The following is a 12,842-nucleotide window of genomic DNA, read 5'->3' on the forward strand; positions in this document are numbered from 1 at the left end:
AAGTGGCATATTTGACTAATGATAAACCCATAAATGATTATTTTTCCTTCAAACGACCTTATTCATAATTAAGAGTCAAACATTGCAGATTTTAAGTAAACTGCTGAACTTTATTTCCCTCACAATATCAATATCCCCTCCTGGGGCATGATAATCATTTGTCCAACAAGAAGTAAACAGTCATTTCTTCAGGAAATGTGTTTCATAAACCAGTTTATTGTCAAAGTTTTACTCCACAAAAACATGGACTGAATTGAGTTTAACGAGTCTTACTCTTGAAAGCTAACTCCAGAATTAATGTCAAATAATAAGGCAAAGTATAGCCTGCGACTTACACAATGCTACATCGAAAAACTGGGAATGGGTGGAGCCCAGTTCCACAGTTCCATCTCCAATCCTCCGCTTCGTTGGCTCCACTTTCAGGAAAAAATTTCACTCAACCCACTTAATGCGTGCGGTGACACTGCCAGATATCTATTTACACCTAGCCAGCAAACACATGAATTCCATTTTGAAAAGTAAAACTCTAAATTCATCAAATCACCATAACGAAATACATCATTAGAATCGTACAAGAATATTCTAATCGGAACAAGAATGGGTGTCAATCGAATGACTAAGAACCTGCAGAATTACAAATGGTTTGTGTCAAAAAGGGGGGGACATCTCATTGCTCCTAACTCTCAACTCCCAAGTGAACATTTCCACGTAAAAGAAATACAACATGGAACAATGTAACATAAACAGACAGTTTCAAGGAAGGTTCTACATATAAGCACTACAACTCTAGCTTCTGAAAAAGAAGATACTCCCACATATGTGCCGAGATCAAGTCAGTGCTTCTTTGTCTGTACATAACCCTATGATGTCCAATGACCACACGAGTACTTCCAAGGGTCTATACACATTCCACAGGGAAAGAAACCCCTCAACTCGCGTTTGATGCAGTCTCTTTAACTTCATCATATGTGCCAGTCTCCTCATTAAACGAGTACCTAAATTCATACAGAAAGAAAATTGTCATTGTGCTAATTATAATTTAAAAAAATTAGTAATAACGATAGCACTGGAACTCTCGTTTGATTGGAGACAGTTGTTTTAAACATACCATAAAACGTATGTAACAGGCTTAATTTATTGATAAAAAGCAGCAGAATCCCTTCATAATAAGAATTATGAATAACTTTCATTAATCACTAACAAGTGGTTCTTTGAAGTAAACAACAGATCACCTCAACATATTCCAGCAAGAATCATATCTATAGCATCAACACAGATAAAATAGAAATTGTTAATTTCGCGAATTAAAAGCTGTCTTGCCCCTCAACAAATTAAAGAGGTCATTTTCTTCTAAAAAAACAAAATTAAAGACATCAATATCAGGATGAAAGGTGAGACTCTGAAACACACACAGGCACACAATAGGAGGAATGCACAATACCATTGCCCAGATGCTGCAGAGCAATAAAGTCCTGTATTTGGGTCATAATAGTAGCCCAAACTGCTGCTGTAGTAGTACCTGGCCCATCAAATAAATTGTCGTTAGATCAAGCTTTTAACACAACATAATGTATTTCCTCTTGAACGGTTCATTCAAACAGACCAACTTGGGTGATCGTTTTCTATTTACATCAAAGTCATGAACAAGCTCCCATTGAACCCAAAAAGGATGTTAAAAAGACGATCACATGCTTAAAATTTCCTAACATGTTTATGGAAGGCTGATTACTAGTGCAGACAAATTATCATGTTTGGTCTCAGTGCACGAGAACTGATGATAAAATAATTAAGGTAACTGTAACAAAGGCCAGATCTGCTGAATCCTAATAAGGTTCATATGAACACTTCTTCCTTTCCTGTCATATAAAAGATGATTGCTTCGTTATCACTTGTTGAGTCATTTCCAAAAATTTAGAGGGAGGAAAACTTAAGAAGTGCCATACCCAGAAGACTCGTCATATGCATAATCGTTTTGCAATGTTCCACCTGAGAAAGCAAACGTAGAATGTCAAGCAAAAACTTATGCGTACAAAAAAGCAGTGATAAATGATTTCCATTTCAGATGACTATTTTAGAAACAATTTAAAAGAAGTTACCATCAGAATCACAATTTTGGGCATGTGATGATGTTTGGAAAGGGGCATTGTTTTCTTGAGCAGATGGTTCCGCAGTATCATCATCATCTGCAAATATATCATACTCATCTGCACCACTGCCAGAGACTTCCGTAGTAGTAGAGACATTTGGATCGGAAGCACCACTGGAAGTACTGGGGACTGTTGCCGAGACCAAACCAGTGTCCATGCCATCAGAGAACAGGTCTTTCTCCCCATTCAAATTAGAATTCCCCCCACCCGAATGAGACGATGTGCCATCTCCTCGTGCGAGGGCCAGCTTCTCATATCCTTCTGAAAGAGGGAGCAAGAGCATTGCAGAGAGAATGGGATGTGGAACGTAAGCCATGAAATGAACAAAACAATAGATAATTTGATATTACCTCCGATCCCTAATATGAGACCCATTTTATTAATTTGGAGAGATTAATGAAATTAATTAAGTTAGTTATTTGTAGCAAATAAATATTATTTTCCCTAAAATACCCTTTTTAATCATGTATGTTTGAATTAGCCATTGATAATAACTTAATATATGCAAATACTATAAGAATTACTTGAGGCAAAGTAGATAAATATTGAAGGCAAAGCGGATTGAGGTCTAATATTTAGGACCAAAATGAATGTCAAATTAGCTCTTATATTAAGGACTAAAGGTAATACAACAAAAACAAAATGAAGCCATTGTTGATATAACAATAACCTGCTTCACGCTGGAAAACCTCTTGCTTTTCATGATAGACATCTGCAGGGGAAAAAATAGTAACCAAAATTAAACATTGTGTACCGATATATGCCCCCTAAAGAAGCTGATGAGAAAATCTAATAAGCAATCTGGATAACATAAAGGATCTTAAACCAACAAATGAAAAACTGTTCTGGACATCTGAGGATATAAAAATGCCCAAAGCGAACTTAACTGTATTCACCATTCTCCATCAGTTTCATGGCATCTTCTGTCAGCTGGTCAAATAAAATCTTAGTCTGAGGTGACATTTTTGCCTTTCTGTCGTTATTACCTTTTAACCTTCGCAAAGCTTGTAAGACCTGTTAGAAGAAGAATAAGATAACCCGATGCAATAAATGACGCCAACAGACTACTTATCAGTGTGCGCACTACCTCTGAACTGCATTTCTACCCAAACACAATGGTCTAAAGTTATCAGAACTGAAGAGAACAAGGGCTGACAAACACTACACGAATGGTATCCCCAAGAATCTCCAGAATGTTGACCATAACTATTTTCCATTATACATTAATGCGTCAACAGGGAAAAGTTGTCAAACCAAAAAAGAAACACTCATGACTTATGTATGATTAAGTGCAGGGTGCAGGCTTACTGTTTCTCCTGGCTCAAGTGCATCTGCAATGCGCCTTTTTTTGACCGCAATATCCTTAGAGGAAAGGTCTTGGATCTCTTCTTCATCATTTGTCACCGTTGAGTTTAATGCAGAATATTTGGGATCAACTTCAACATTATCAAGCCATGCATCCTGAAATTATCCTCAGTAATCAAAATATAGTTACAAGTGCAGAAGTGCCAAAAGAAGAGGGGAAACCTCACCTTAATCTCATTATCTCTGACATATTCAACAAAATTTCCAGCTGCATCGAAGTAACCTTCTTCCCTCTCTTTACTTAGGTTGAAAGGTTCTATTTGAATCCCATCATCAACAAAATTTTCATTATCCTACCAAAATATATCAGTCATCATTGGCTATCCTTTCCATAACCTTGTAACAGATGTAACTGCTAACATTTACAATGAACATCAGTGTCAACCAAGGAAAGAATCATTCCACATTCAAAGATATAATAAAACGATATCTTTTGTGAGTCTTTGGGAGCTTATGTCACTAAAATCCAAGCATTCAAAATCCATCAAGAGAATAAATAATAAGTGTCCATCCAAGGGATTGCAAACAGTAAAAGAAATTGCAAGCCAAGTAGACTAAACATACTAGCTCGCCAAATAAAATAAATCATTAAAAATTCCATTAACCAACAACCACTTGATCAAGTTGTCAACACCTAAAGAAACGAAGGCACATCCATCATCCATGGGAACTTCAGAGTTCAGAGTTGCAAAAATCTTTCCCTTATATAGTCAGTTGGTGACTCATTCGCAGACACAAGATGTATATGATTGAAGTTTGAGGACCATGACAATACTTATTGCCAACTGGTGCTTTAAGCTTAAACGTCTAAAAGTTTGCTTTAAGCATCAACAGTTTAAAATCCAAACACTGAAAAACAAATATAGTCTATGCTTGCAGCATTAACTCCAAAGGCAGAACATGAAATTACAGGATCAAACAAAAAATGATAACATAGTTAACACTATCACCAGTCTAAATATAACAAGGTAAAGATAACATAGTTAACACTATCACCAGTCTAAATATAACAAGGTAAAGCAACAAACAGCTCAGGCATATTCTAGCGAATCAAGGCTTCAGTGCTATAATCAGATAAACATTTTCCCTGAAGATACTTAGAAAGGGAAACACTGATCAAACCCCTTCTTTTATCAGAAGGGTTATGTGAATATGTTAGTTAGAGCCAGTGTTTCGCTATATATGCAACCTCACCCGATGTCAGCGTACCAAGTGAAACATAGATATAAAGAAGAATACAACTCAGCCAAGGACCAACAAGAAAAGGTTGTGACCAATTCAAAGATTAATGAATTATTTGTTATGTTCATGTTTACTGAGAGAGAATTTGTCAATGCAGCCAGCCTAATTGAAATTGGCTGCCATCTATGAAGTCAAGTTGAAATAAAATCATCTATTGGCCCCCAAGAAAAAAGTTGTAACAAACCTCATATTTCACTTCAGCAGCCGAGATGTCACTTGCTATACCTCTACTGTCTTCACTAAAGAGTTCAGTAGTCATTTGACTCCTGCGTTTAGCCCGCTCTTTAGCTGCACGACGGGGATTCATCATGTCATCTGTGTCCTCCTCAACCGGTCCTATGTCCACCACTGCTTCATCCCCTGGTCTCACCTTCTTACCCTTCGGAAACCGAACCCTTTTTTGCCTGCATAACGAATGCAGAAAAGAATCTACGCAGTTTAGGTTAGATTAACATAAATTTTAATATAAGCATCATTAAATTTAGTTCCCCAGCTCATAACGAATTCTAGCACCCTTTTCATTAAAAAAGAAAACAAAAAGGCCCTGATGCCGAGACACAAAACTACTGAGGGTAGAGAAAAATTAGCACAGCTTCTGCAGCTAAATTTGGAAATGAACAACCGTATTTGAGATAAAAGAAAGCCCAATTCCACAACTTCCCGACCCAATGCGCACACACAAGAAGTTTGCATAAAAATCCGTACTAAGTACAAAGTTTCGGGTTTTTCACCCAAAGTCCACCTTTTGGCCAGTGAAGGCTCAAGGCAAAACCGCCACCTCGAACGCCCATAACCAGAAGAAGAAACATGTAGGATTTGTATGGAACAATTTCTAAGAACCTCAGGCAGAAAATTAATTCAAACCAGAAGCAATATTTTCCCAACAGGCATCAACTCGGGCATGAATAAGAGAGGTCAACAAGAAAGCAACAGAAAATTACGCAGGCGGCTTGTTAAGACCATCGTCTTCTTCCAAAAAGGGACGTTTATTGTTACTGCGCGATGATGATCCCTCCATTGATGCTGAATAAGCAATTAAGCTACTCCAACACTTTGAACTTCTTTGGAAAAGAGGCCGACACGCCCTGGCCGGATTTCTTCGTGCTAGCTCGAAACTACGCTCTTCATCCCATTTCTTCTTCTCCTCTCCTCGGAATTTTAAAATACTGATTTATGATTTTATTTGCACCGCCTCGATTTTATTATCAAGTTAACAAGGCATAATAATGATAGTACGAAGGGAAGATTAATCATTTAATTACTATAGCTTTAAATTTAATTATAACTCAGTCTTTACCTAAAACTCAATCCCTAAACCTATAATTTAGTCTTTTTTTGGCCATCATATAATATAGTCATTTAAAGCATTATTTTTCTAAATTTTAAAAATAATTTTGAGTCTAAATTTTAACTGAATGAAAATTATAAGAATTGACTTGTTAAATGTAAAGAATATTTTAAATGGTTATAAATTGTATACTTGAGTATGGATCAAGTTTGTTTCCAATTCTATTTAGGCTAACGTTATTTCCAATCCTTGACAGAGGACAATGGCCCAACAAAAATATGGCAAGGCTGGCCCATAATGATTTTTTAAATCGCCCCATAATTGATTCTAAGCCCAAAAGCTACAACAAGGAACAATTTTGGCCCACATTGATAAGGGAATGGCACTATCAAGATAATTTGTTTATGCTTTTTTATAATATACTACCTCTAATCCTAAATATAAGAATTAGTTGACTAATTTAAATAAATTAAAAAAAATTAAGTTATTTATTTGTAATAAATAGGAGTTATCTTTCCTAAAAAATCCTTACTAATCAAGTATATTAGCTAGAACTACTATCATTAAAAGGACTATTTTGAAAAATAAATGTATAAATATGAGAGACAAAGTGAATTTAAGTTTTATAATTAGAATCAAAATAAAATTCAAATGAAATCTTAGACCGGAGGTAATACATGATAGCTTTGAACTTTATTTGAAGTTAGAATTACATGGAAAAATTGCCATTGTAATAACTTCATTGAACTCTTGGCCCGTAGTAAAAATAAAAATAACTTACCTTTACTTTCCTACACTTGACAACAATGTAAGCATTTAGCCATTTATCCTACAATCTATGAAGTAGCGAAGATATTTTATAGAAAATCAAAAAGAACAAAAAAAAAAAATCCTTTTTTGATAAAAATGATGGCCCTGATGGATAATTCTAAGCATTTATATTTATATACTTCTCTTATCCTTAACATAAGACCCATTTAACTAATTTGATTAGATTAAGGAAGTTAGGTAAGTTAGTTAATTATAAAAAAAGTGACACATTTTTCCTAAAACACCATAATCATCTTTCTTAATATCCTCTCTCCCTCTTCTACTTGATTATAGTTGAGGGAGTATCTATAGGGATAATTTAGAGAAAATTAATAAATAAGAGAAACAGGTCTTATATTTAAGACCAAAACCAACATTGAATCCTATATTAAGGACCGGAAGAGTATAATATAACAATTATGATACGTTGCATTACCCACTAGTCAAGCAGTATATAATTTTTTTTTTAATACAGAGTATATAAATTTTTTTATTTAAGTGTATATAAAAGGCTTTAGTAATCAAACCTTAATTTTGGAAATAAAGGATTTTTGATCCCTTTAAGTAATTGGATAATTAAATAAATGCATTTAGAGAAGCTACATTGTTGCTTGAAGCAAAGGGGAAGTCTGGTAGCCAGTTAGTGATGACGGCTGCCTCTCACTCTCTAACCAAGGAAGAGAGATAACTACAGTATCTTTCAGAAGTGCATTTTTTTTTTTGTTAATTAATCCGTAAGTCCTTATAATTTCAACAAATTTTGAATCAGGTCCTTATAGTTTTTCTTCTTTTTATTAGGTCCTTATACTTTTACCTTTTTTTAATTAGGTCTTTGTATTTATTTATTTTTTAATTAAGTCCTTATAATTTCACTAAATTTTTAATCAGGTTCATATAGTTTTAATTTTTATTTATTAATTAAATATAAGCTTAATTAAATGGATTAATACTGAAATATAAAATATTAATAATTAAATTAAATTAATAATTATGTAATAAAAAAGTAATAGAATTAATTAATTCAGGAAATTTTTTTAGAACAATTAATCTTTTTGCTGAAAAAATTAAAATCATTATAATAATTCAATATCTTTAGAATATTATTGTTTATAAACTAATATTAAATAATACATACTACTTTATGTTTATATAATAGTACTATTAGAATTTATAAAATAAAGAATAAAAAATTCAGGGATTTACTTAAAAATAAAGTGAAGTTATAAGGACTTGATAAAAAGAAAAATAAATACAAGGACCTAATTAAAAATAGGTGAAAGTATAAGGACCTGATACAAAGAAAAAAAAACTATAAGGACCTGATTCAAAATTAGTTGAAACTATAAGGAGCTGTAGATTAATTATCCCTTCTTTTTTTAAATCAGAGCTTTTTTTTAAACCTTACCAATTACAAAAGTATTAACCAATTATTTGATACATATAGTAATATGTATAACAGAAATACAAAAATATGGATAGGAACTTATATTTGTATTCTTGTTAAAATACATAATGTCATATAAAAAAAAAGAAAAAAAAAAGAAGATGAAAATTACTAAATGCCAAACAAAAAATGTCAACAAAAATTTGTTTTCATTTGCAAATTTAATATTATCAGCTCCAAATAAAGTGTTGTTACCAATCCTAATTTGAGATTTAGTAATTTCAAACTTCTTTTTTTATCATTTTTTTAATAAAAAAAATTATAATATGCATTATATTTTTCATTGTCTGTGTAATAGAAAATTCATATCTAGGATTCTTATGTATAGGTATGGAATTAAATTTCCTAAAATAATCTTGAATATTGCATCGCAGGAAGACCTCCTGACATCTAGAGCTATTTTAGTAATTGTGATTTAAATGGAAATAGTTTACACTCAGCTCATCGTCTACAAATGTAGGTTCCAAACTTCCAATTTCCTGAAATCATCTAAAGTCTTGCTTGGCGGGCATCACTTTTCCAAGATAAGTAAAATTCTGAAATCATTCAAAGTCTTGTTAGGTACCAGTTGACTAGATAGTAGCATCTCTTTCAAGTCTATTATCCTTCAGTTATTTTTAATCAAGCATACATGGGCTTGAATTATCGTTCACTGAGGGTAATGATCATTATTTAGGAAAACATCATGTACCATATTGGGTAATGATCTTTATATACGCATATGATACAATTTACATGGTAAGGAAAAAATGATCTATAGACCAAATCCTGAAATAAGAAGAAAATTACACAGAACCAGAACATGATTCTTTTCCCCCAAGTGTTTGAATAATGGCTTCCAGGAGTTTGATGTCCTTATCACGCTTCGATATTTCTTCTTGCTTTGCACGCAGCTCTTCCATGTGCAGCTCAAACACCTCTGCAATTGAACTCAAAAAATATTAGCTTCTCGCTCATGTCTCAGCCACAACTGTTTCAGATTTCTGCTGCGACAGGAAAACAATTCAACCATAACTGGATCACCCAATTCTCCCCATCCCACATTGGACTTGTTGAAACTGATAGCCATGGAAATTTTAAGATATGACTCGAAGCAGGAAGTTCAGAAATAGCTCAGGTTTGAAAGCTTGCTCAAAAGAGGAACAGGCATATTCCTGCAACTCGAATATGAAGTTGACATGCTCGAATGAAGTTGGTTTATACTTTATCTGTCTGGGGAATTGGTTATCAAGAACTAGGAGGGAAAATGCTAATGCCCAATTAATTGGTTTGATGAAGAAATCAGTTGGAAGAGATGCCCCCTAATTGGCCCAACAATGCTCAAATCTGATCTGGGAGTATAAATATCAAATCATTGTATCCAAAGGAAAAAACTAGGACGGGAAATGCCAAGGCACAATGAATTGGTTTGGTCAAATTTAATCCAGGAGTATCGAACATCAAATAATTATATCCGAAGGAAAAAAGCGAATAGATCTGATGATAAACTTGAATATTCAAATATGATAAGTTAGTTTTGGGGCTCATTGCTAAATCTGCGTAAACGATACCCTATCGGATAAATGACATAATGCAGCGACCTCAAAGTATGGAGATATTAGAAATATAGGACAAACCCTAGTACGGAGATAGTACACAATGCTGAGTTCTCCAGTTATGGTGGAGAACATACAACTAGCAAAATACATGGATAAAAAAAGGTTCCAATTTCTTCCTTGAAAAATGTTCAAATCAATCCGAATCGTCACTGCACTGCCACCGAATTTCAAATAAAAACAATCAAAACTAGGTGGCAAGTTCTCCCCCCCCCCCCCCCAAAAAAAAAACAAGTTCAAGAGAAGCACAACACAAGAGCAAATAACACTTTGCAATGTAACATTTGTATCATCAACAATTTCAATTGTAGCCAATGTACACTAGAAATGGTTTATTTCTCTAGTACTGATAATCATTTTTATAGCTGCAGCTCTCCATGGGACTATCATGAGATGAAATTCTTAGAACCTAGGCCAAATGCCAATGCCAAAGCCAACCATTAAAAGAAAATTCCATTCTATACGTACTTAACGTCAGGTCATCTATGAATCCAAAGAGGGGAAAACAACTACTCTCCCAATATCTCCAAGATCCATGCTTGATGAACAAACCAAACAAATTAGCCAACTGTGCATTTTCACTCAATCTGAGCATAAAACAATTTAGATTCAAATGTGGTCTAACTTTGTCCTTCTAAGATTCGAGCTGAATATAAAAATTAACATGAAGAGTAAGCTTCAAACCAAACTTCCCCCATACCAACAACATTCATAGCATTTACATAAAGCAAAAATAAGTAGTTCAACAAAGTTTACAATAAAATTGTCCACACAGTAATTTCTTGAATATCAATTTCAGCATTATAATTAAGCACGAAAGGGCTCCTGTATAATGCTTATTGACGGGGAAAGGCAAAAGGTATAGTTAAAGTAAGAGTCACTCAATTCCTCTATATTTTCAAAGAATTACTAATATCCTAACCAAAAGCAATCACTTTCGAAATTATTAATGGGGGAAATGGTAGGTTTGAATTCAACATACTTGTCGTGTTCTCAAGCTCTTTTGTAATCTCTTGTGCACGTAATTCAGCTGCTTTCTGTGCTGCTTCAGCCTGGCGCTTTTCAGAACGAGCATGAGCAGCAGCAGTGATGGCAGCATCAAGTTCTCTCTCCAATGTTTCCACTCTTTGCTGAAGAACCTAGCGACGATTTACACTGAATTATGTGAGGGTAGGGAAGGGAAGGCTTCCTATTCTACAGCAATAGATCAATCACTGATTTCACACAGCAGAATATCAGGAAAATACAGTGCTGATTGCACATGCGCAGGTAACTACCAAGAACAGACTGAATCAAAGCACCTTATGTCAATAAAATTTGGGATAGCAAAATCTAACAATTTGAAACCAATCATTGTTATAAAACCAATCACTGATCCCAGAAGGAGATGTGCCATTTTAATCTCTTCTAGCATACTGACCTTCATTAAAAGTGAGGCCAGGGCAATGCCATGGTTTACGAGCATATTTAATAACTAACACAACCACCGATGGCCTAAGGGTAGCATAGGCGTTCAAGGTAGAGTGGTGGGCGGGTAGTGACTAGTAACCAAAATTCAGACACTCCGCATGAAAGCAAAACAATAAACTCACACAAAACGCTTAGCATGTGTGGGACTGAAGCTCCTATTTAACAAGCACAAGCAAAAAAGGAAACACACATTAAGATTGCCAAATTTTTCATAGAGCGATGAACAGGTAGAAGAGAAAAGAAAGCATAATTGAATCCACACTGAATTATAGACAAAAGAGGAAGTAAAATTTGAAAGACGCTGCCCAATATATGCAACATATCTTTCTTAATCCGTACAGCAAAGTCAATAGCGGACTTCAAACAATGATTAAACTAGTTAGGATCATCATAAACCATTAAGAAGCTAAGTTTGAAATATGCTCGACCCACTATACCCAGCAGATCCTCCTCAATCGAAGCAATACGAGCAACAGTTGCTATCAGATTGAGAAAGCAAAACCTTAATGGTCCGGGATTGTTCAGCGGTAAGAGAGGCTCTGGTAAAAGTGTCTTCGTCAACAAAGACGGCTTTCTTGAGGAGAAGCTTTTGGAGTGAATCCAAATTGGAAGACATCTCCGTCAGATTTGTGATCGCTCCGCTCCACCTCTCGCTTCCCTTCCCTTTCTCATCCATTTTTCTACTCTACCCACCGCACTGAATGCCAGTGGACACTAGCCCTCGAAGCTTGATCCCCGCCCCGATCAACAAAGGATGATAGGGAAAGACGGAAACTTGATTACCATTATCACACGGGCTTTCTTTTGCTTCCATGTTTAAGATCGCGTTGATTATGATTAATCGCCGGACTTTAGTTTTAAATTTTGAGGGAAAAAATATTAGTTATTTATAATAAATATGTGTAATTTTTTTTAAATATATTACTTCCTGTGTTTAATATAAGACATTGTTTGAATTTTATTTTAATTCTCAATATAAGATCCTGATTCAATTTGTCTCTCATATTTATTTACTCCCTCCGTTCCTTATTATAAGAGACATTTGATGCTTATAGTATGTTTCTAAATATAAGAGATACTTAAAAGTTGTCTCTACTTTTTTGTGTTGATTTCCTATTTTACCCATATTTATTGTCTCCAACTCACACTCTCTCTCCTTTCCACTTCTCTTTCTTTTAAGAATTTACTATTATTCTCTCTCATGCTCTCTCTCCTTATTAATGAGGGCATTTTTGGAAAAAAAATTATACTTTTTACACATTAATTGTTCTTAACTAATTTTAACTGTTTTTTTTATCAACGTAATTCGGTTATTCGTCTCTTATAATAAGAAACGGAGAGAGTATTTTTTAAGATAATCTTTCTAATAATAATAGTCCTAACTAATAAATTTGATTAGTAATGATATTTTAGAAAAAACAATATCTATTTATTACAAATAATTAACTTAATTTATTTTTAAATCAATTTAAATTAGTCAA

The 12,842-nt window shown here is 34.1% G+C and overlaps 2 protein-coding genes across 3 annotated transcripts; both read right to left on the bottom strand.

Annotated features, from left to right (window-relative positions):
• Nucleotides 1-504: 504 nt before the first annotated feature.
• Nucleotides 505-5,909, bottom strand: LOC114756086 (CD2 antigen cytoplasmic tail-binding protein 2 homolog). Of its 2 annotated transcripts, none has more exons than XM_028945007.1 (10): nt 5,696-5,907; nt 4,939-5,158; nt 3,680-3,805; nt 3,456-3,608; nt 3,035-3,161; nt 2,818-2,859; nt 2,097-2,408; nt 1,944-1,986; nt 1,442-1,519; nt 505-995 (listed from the first exon to the last, which is right to left on the bottom strand). In XM_028945007.1, exons 1-10 carry the CDS (start codon nt 5,770-5,772, stop codon nt 929-931), a joined length of 1,245 nt encoding a protein of 414 aa, XP_028800840.1. In that variant the 5' UTR covers nt 5,773-5,907; the 3' UTR covers nt 505-928. The 2 variants fall into 2 exon arrangements, 1 of the variants encoding a protein (XP_028800840.1); XR_003741403.1 differs by lacking the exon at nt 505-995 and adding an exon at nt 1,730-1,856 and having other exon boundaries at nt 1,440-1,519; nt 5,696-5,909.
• A 3,029-nt stretch (nt 5,910-8,938) lies between these two features.
• On the bottom strand, nt 8,939-12,154 carry LOC114756031 (uncharacterized). Its single transcript, XM_028944939.1, has 3 exons — nt 11,864-12,154; nt 10,874-11,030; nt 8,939-9,215 (listed from the first exon to the last, which is right to left on the bottom strand). The coding sequence occupies exons 1-3, from the start codon at nt 12,035-12,037 to the stop codon at nt 9,082-9,084; spliced, it is 465 nt and encodes a 154-aa protein (XP_028800772.1). The 5' UTR covers nt 12,038-12,154; the 3' UTR covers nt 8,939-9,081.
• Nucleotides 12,155-12,842: the final 688 nt, after the last annotated feature.

The sequence above is a fragment of the Neltuma alba genome, unplaced genomic scaffold (genome assembly GCF_004799145.2).
Source record: "Neltuma alba isolate B1F8T4 unplaced genomic scaffold, ASM479914v2 tig00010370_pilon, whole genome shotgun sequence".
Lineage (NCBI taxonomy): Eukaryota > Viridiplantae > Streptophyta > Magnoliopsida > Fabales > Fabaceae > Neltuma > Neltuma alba.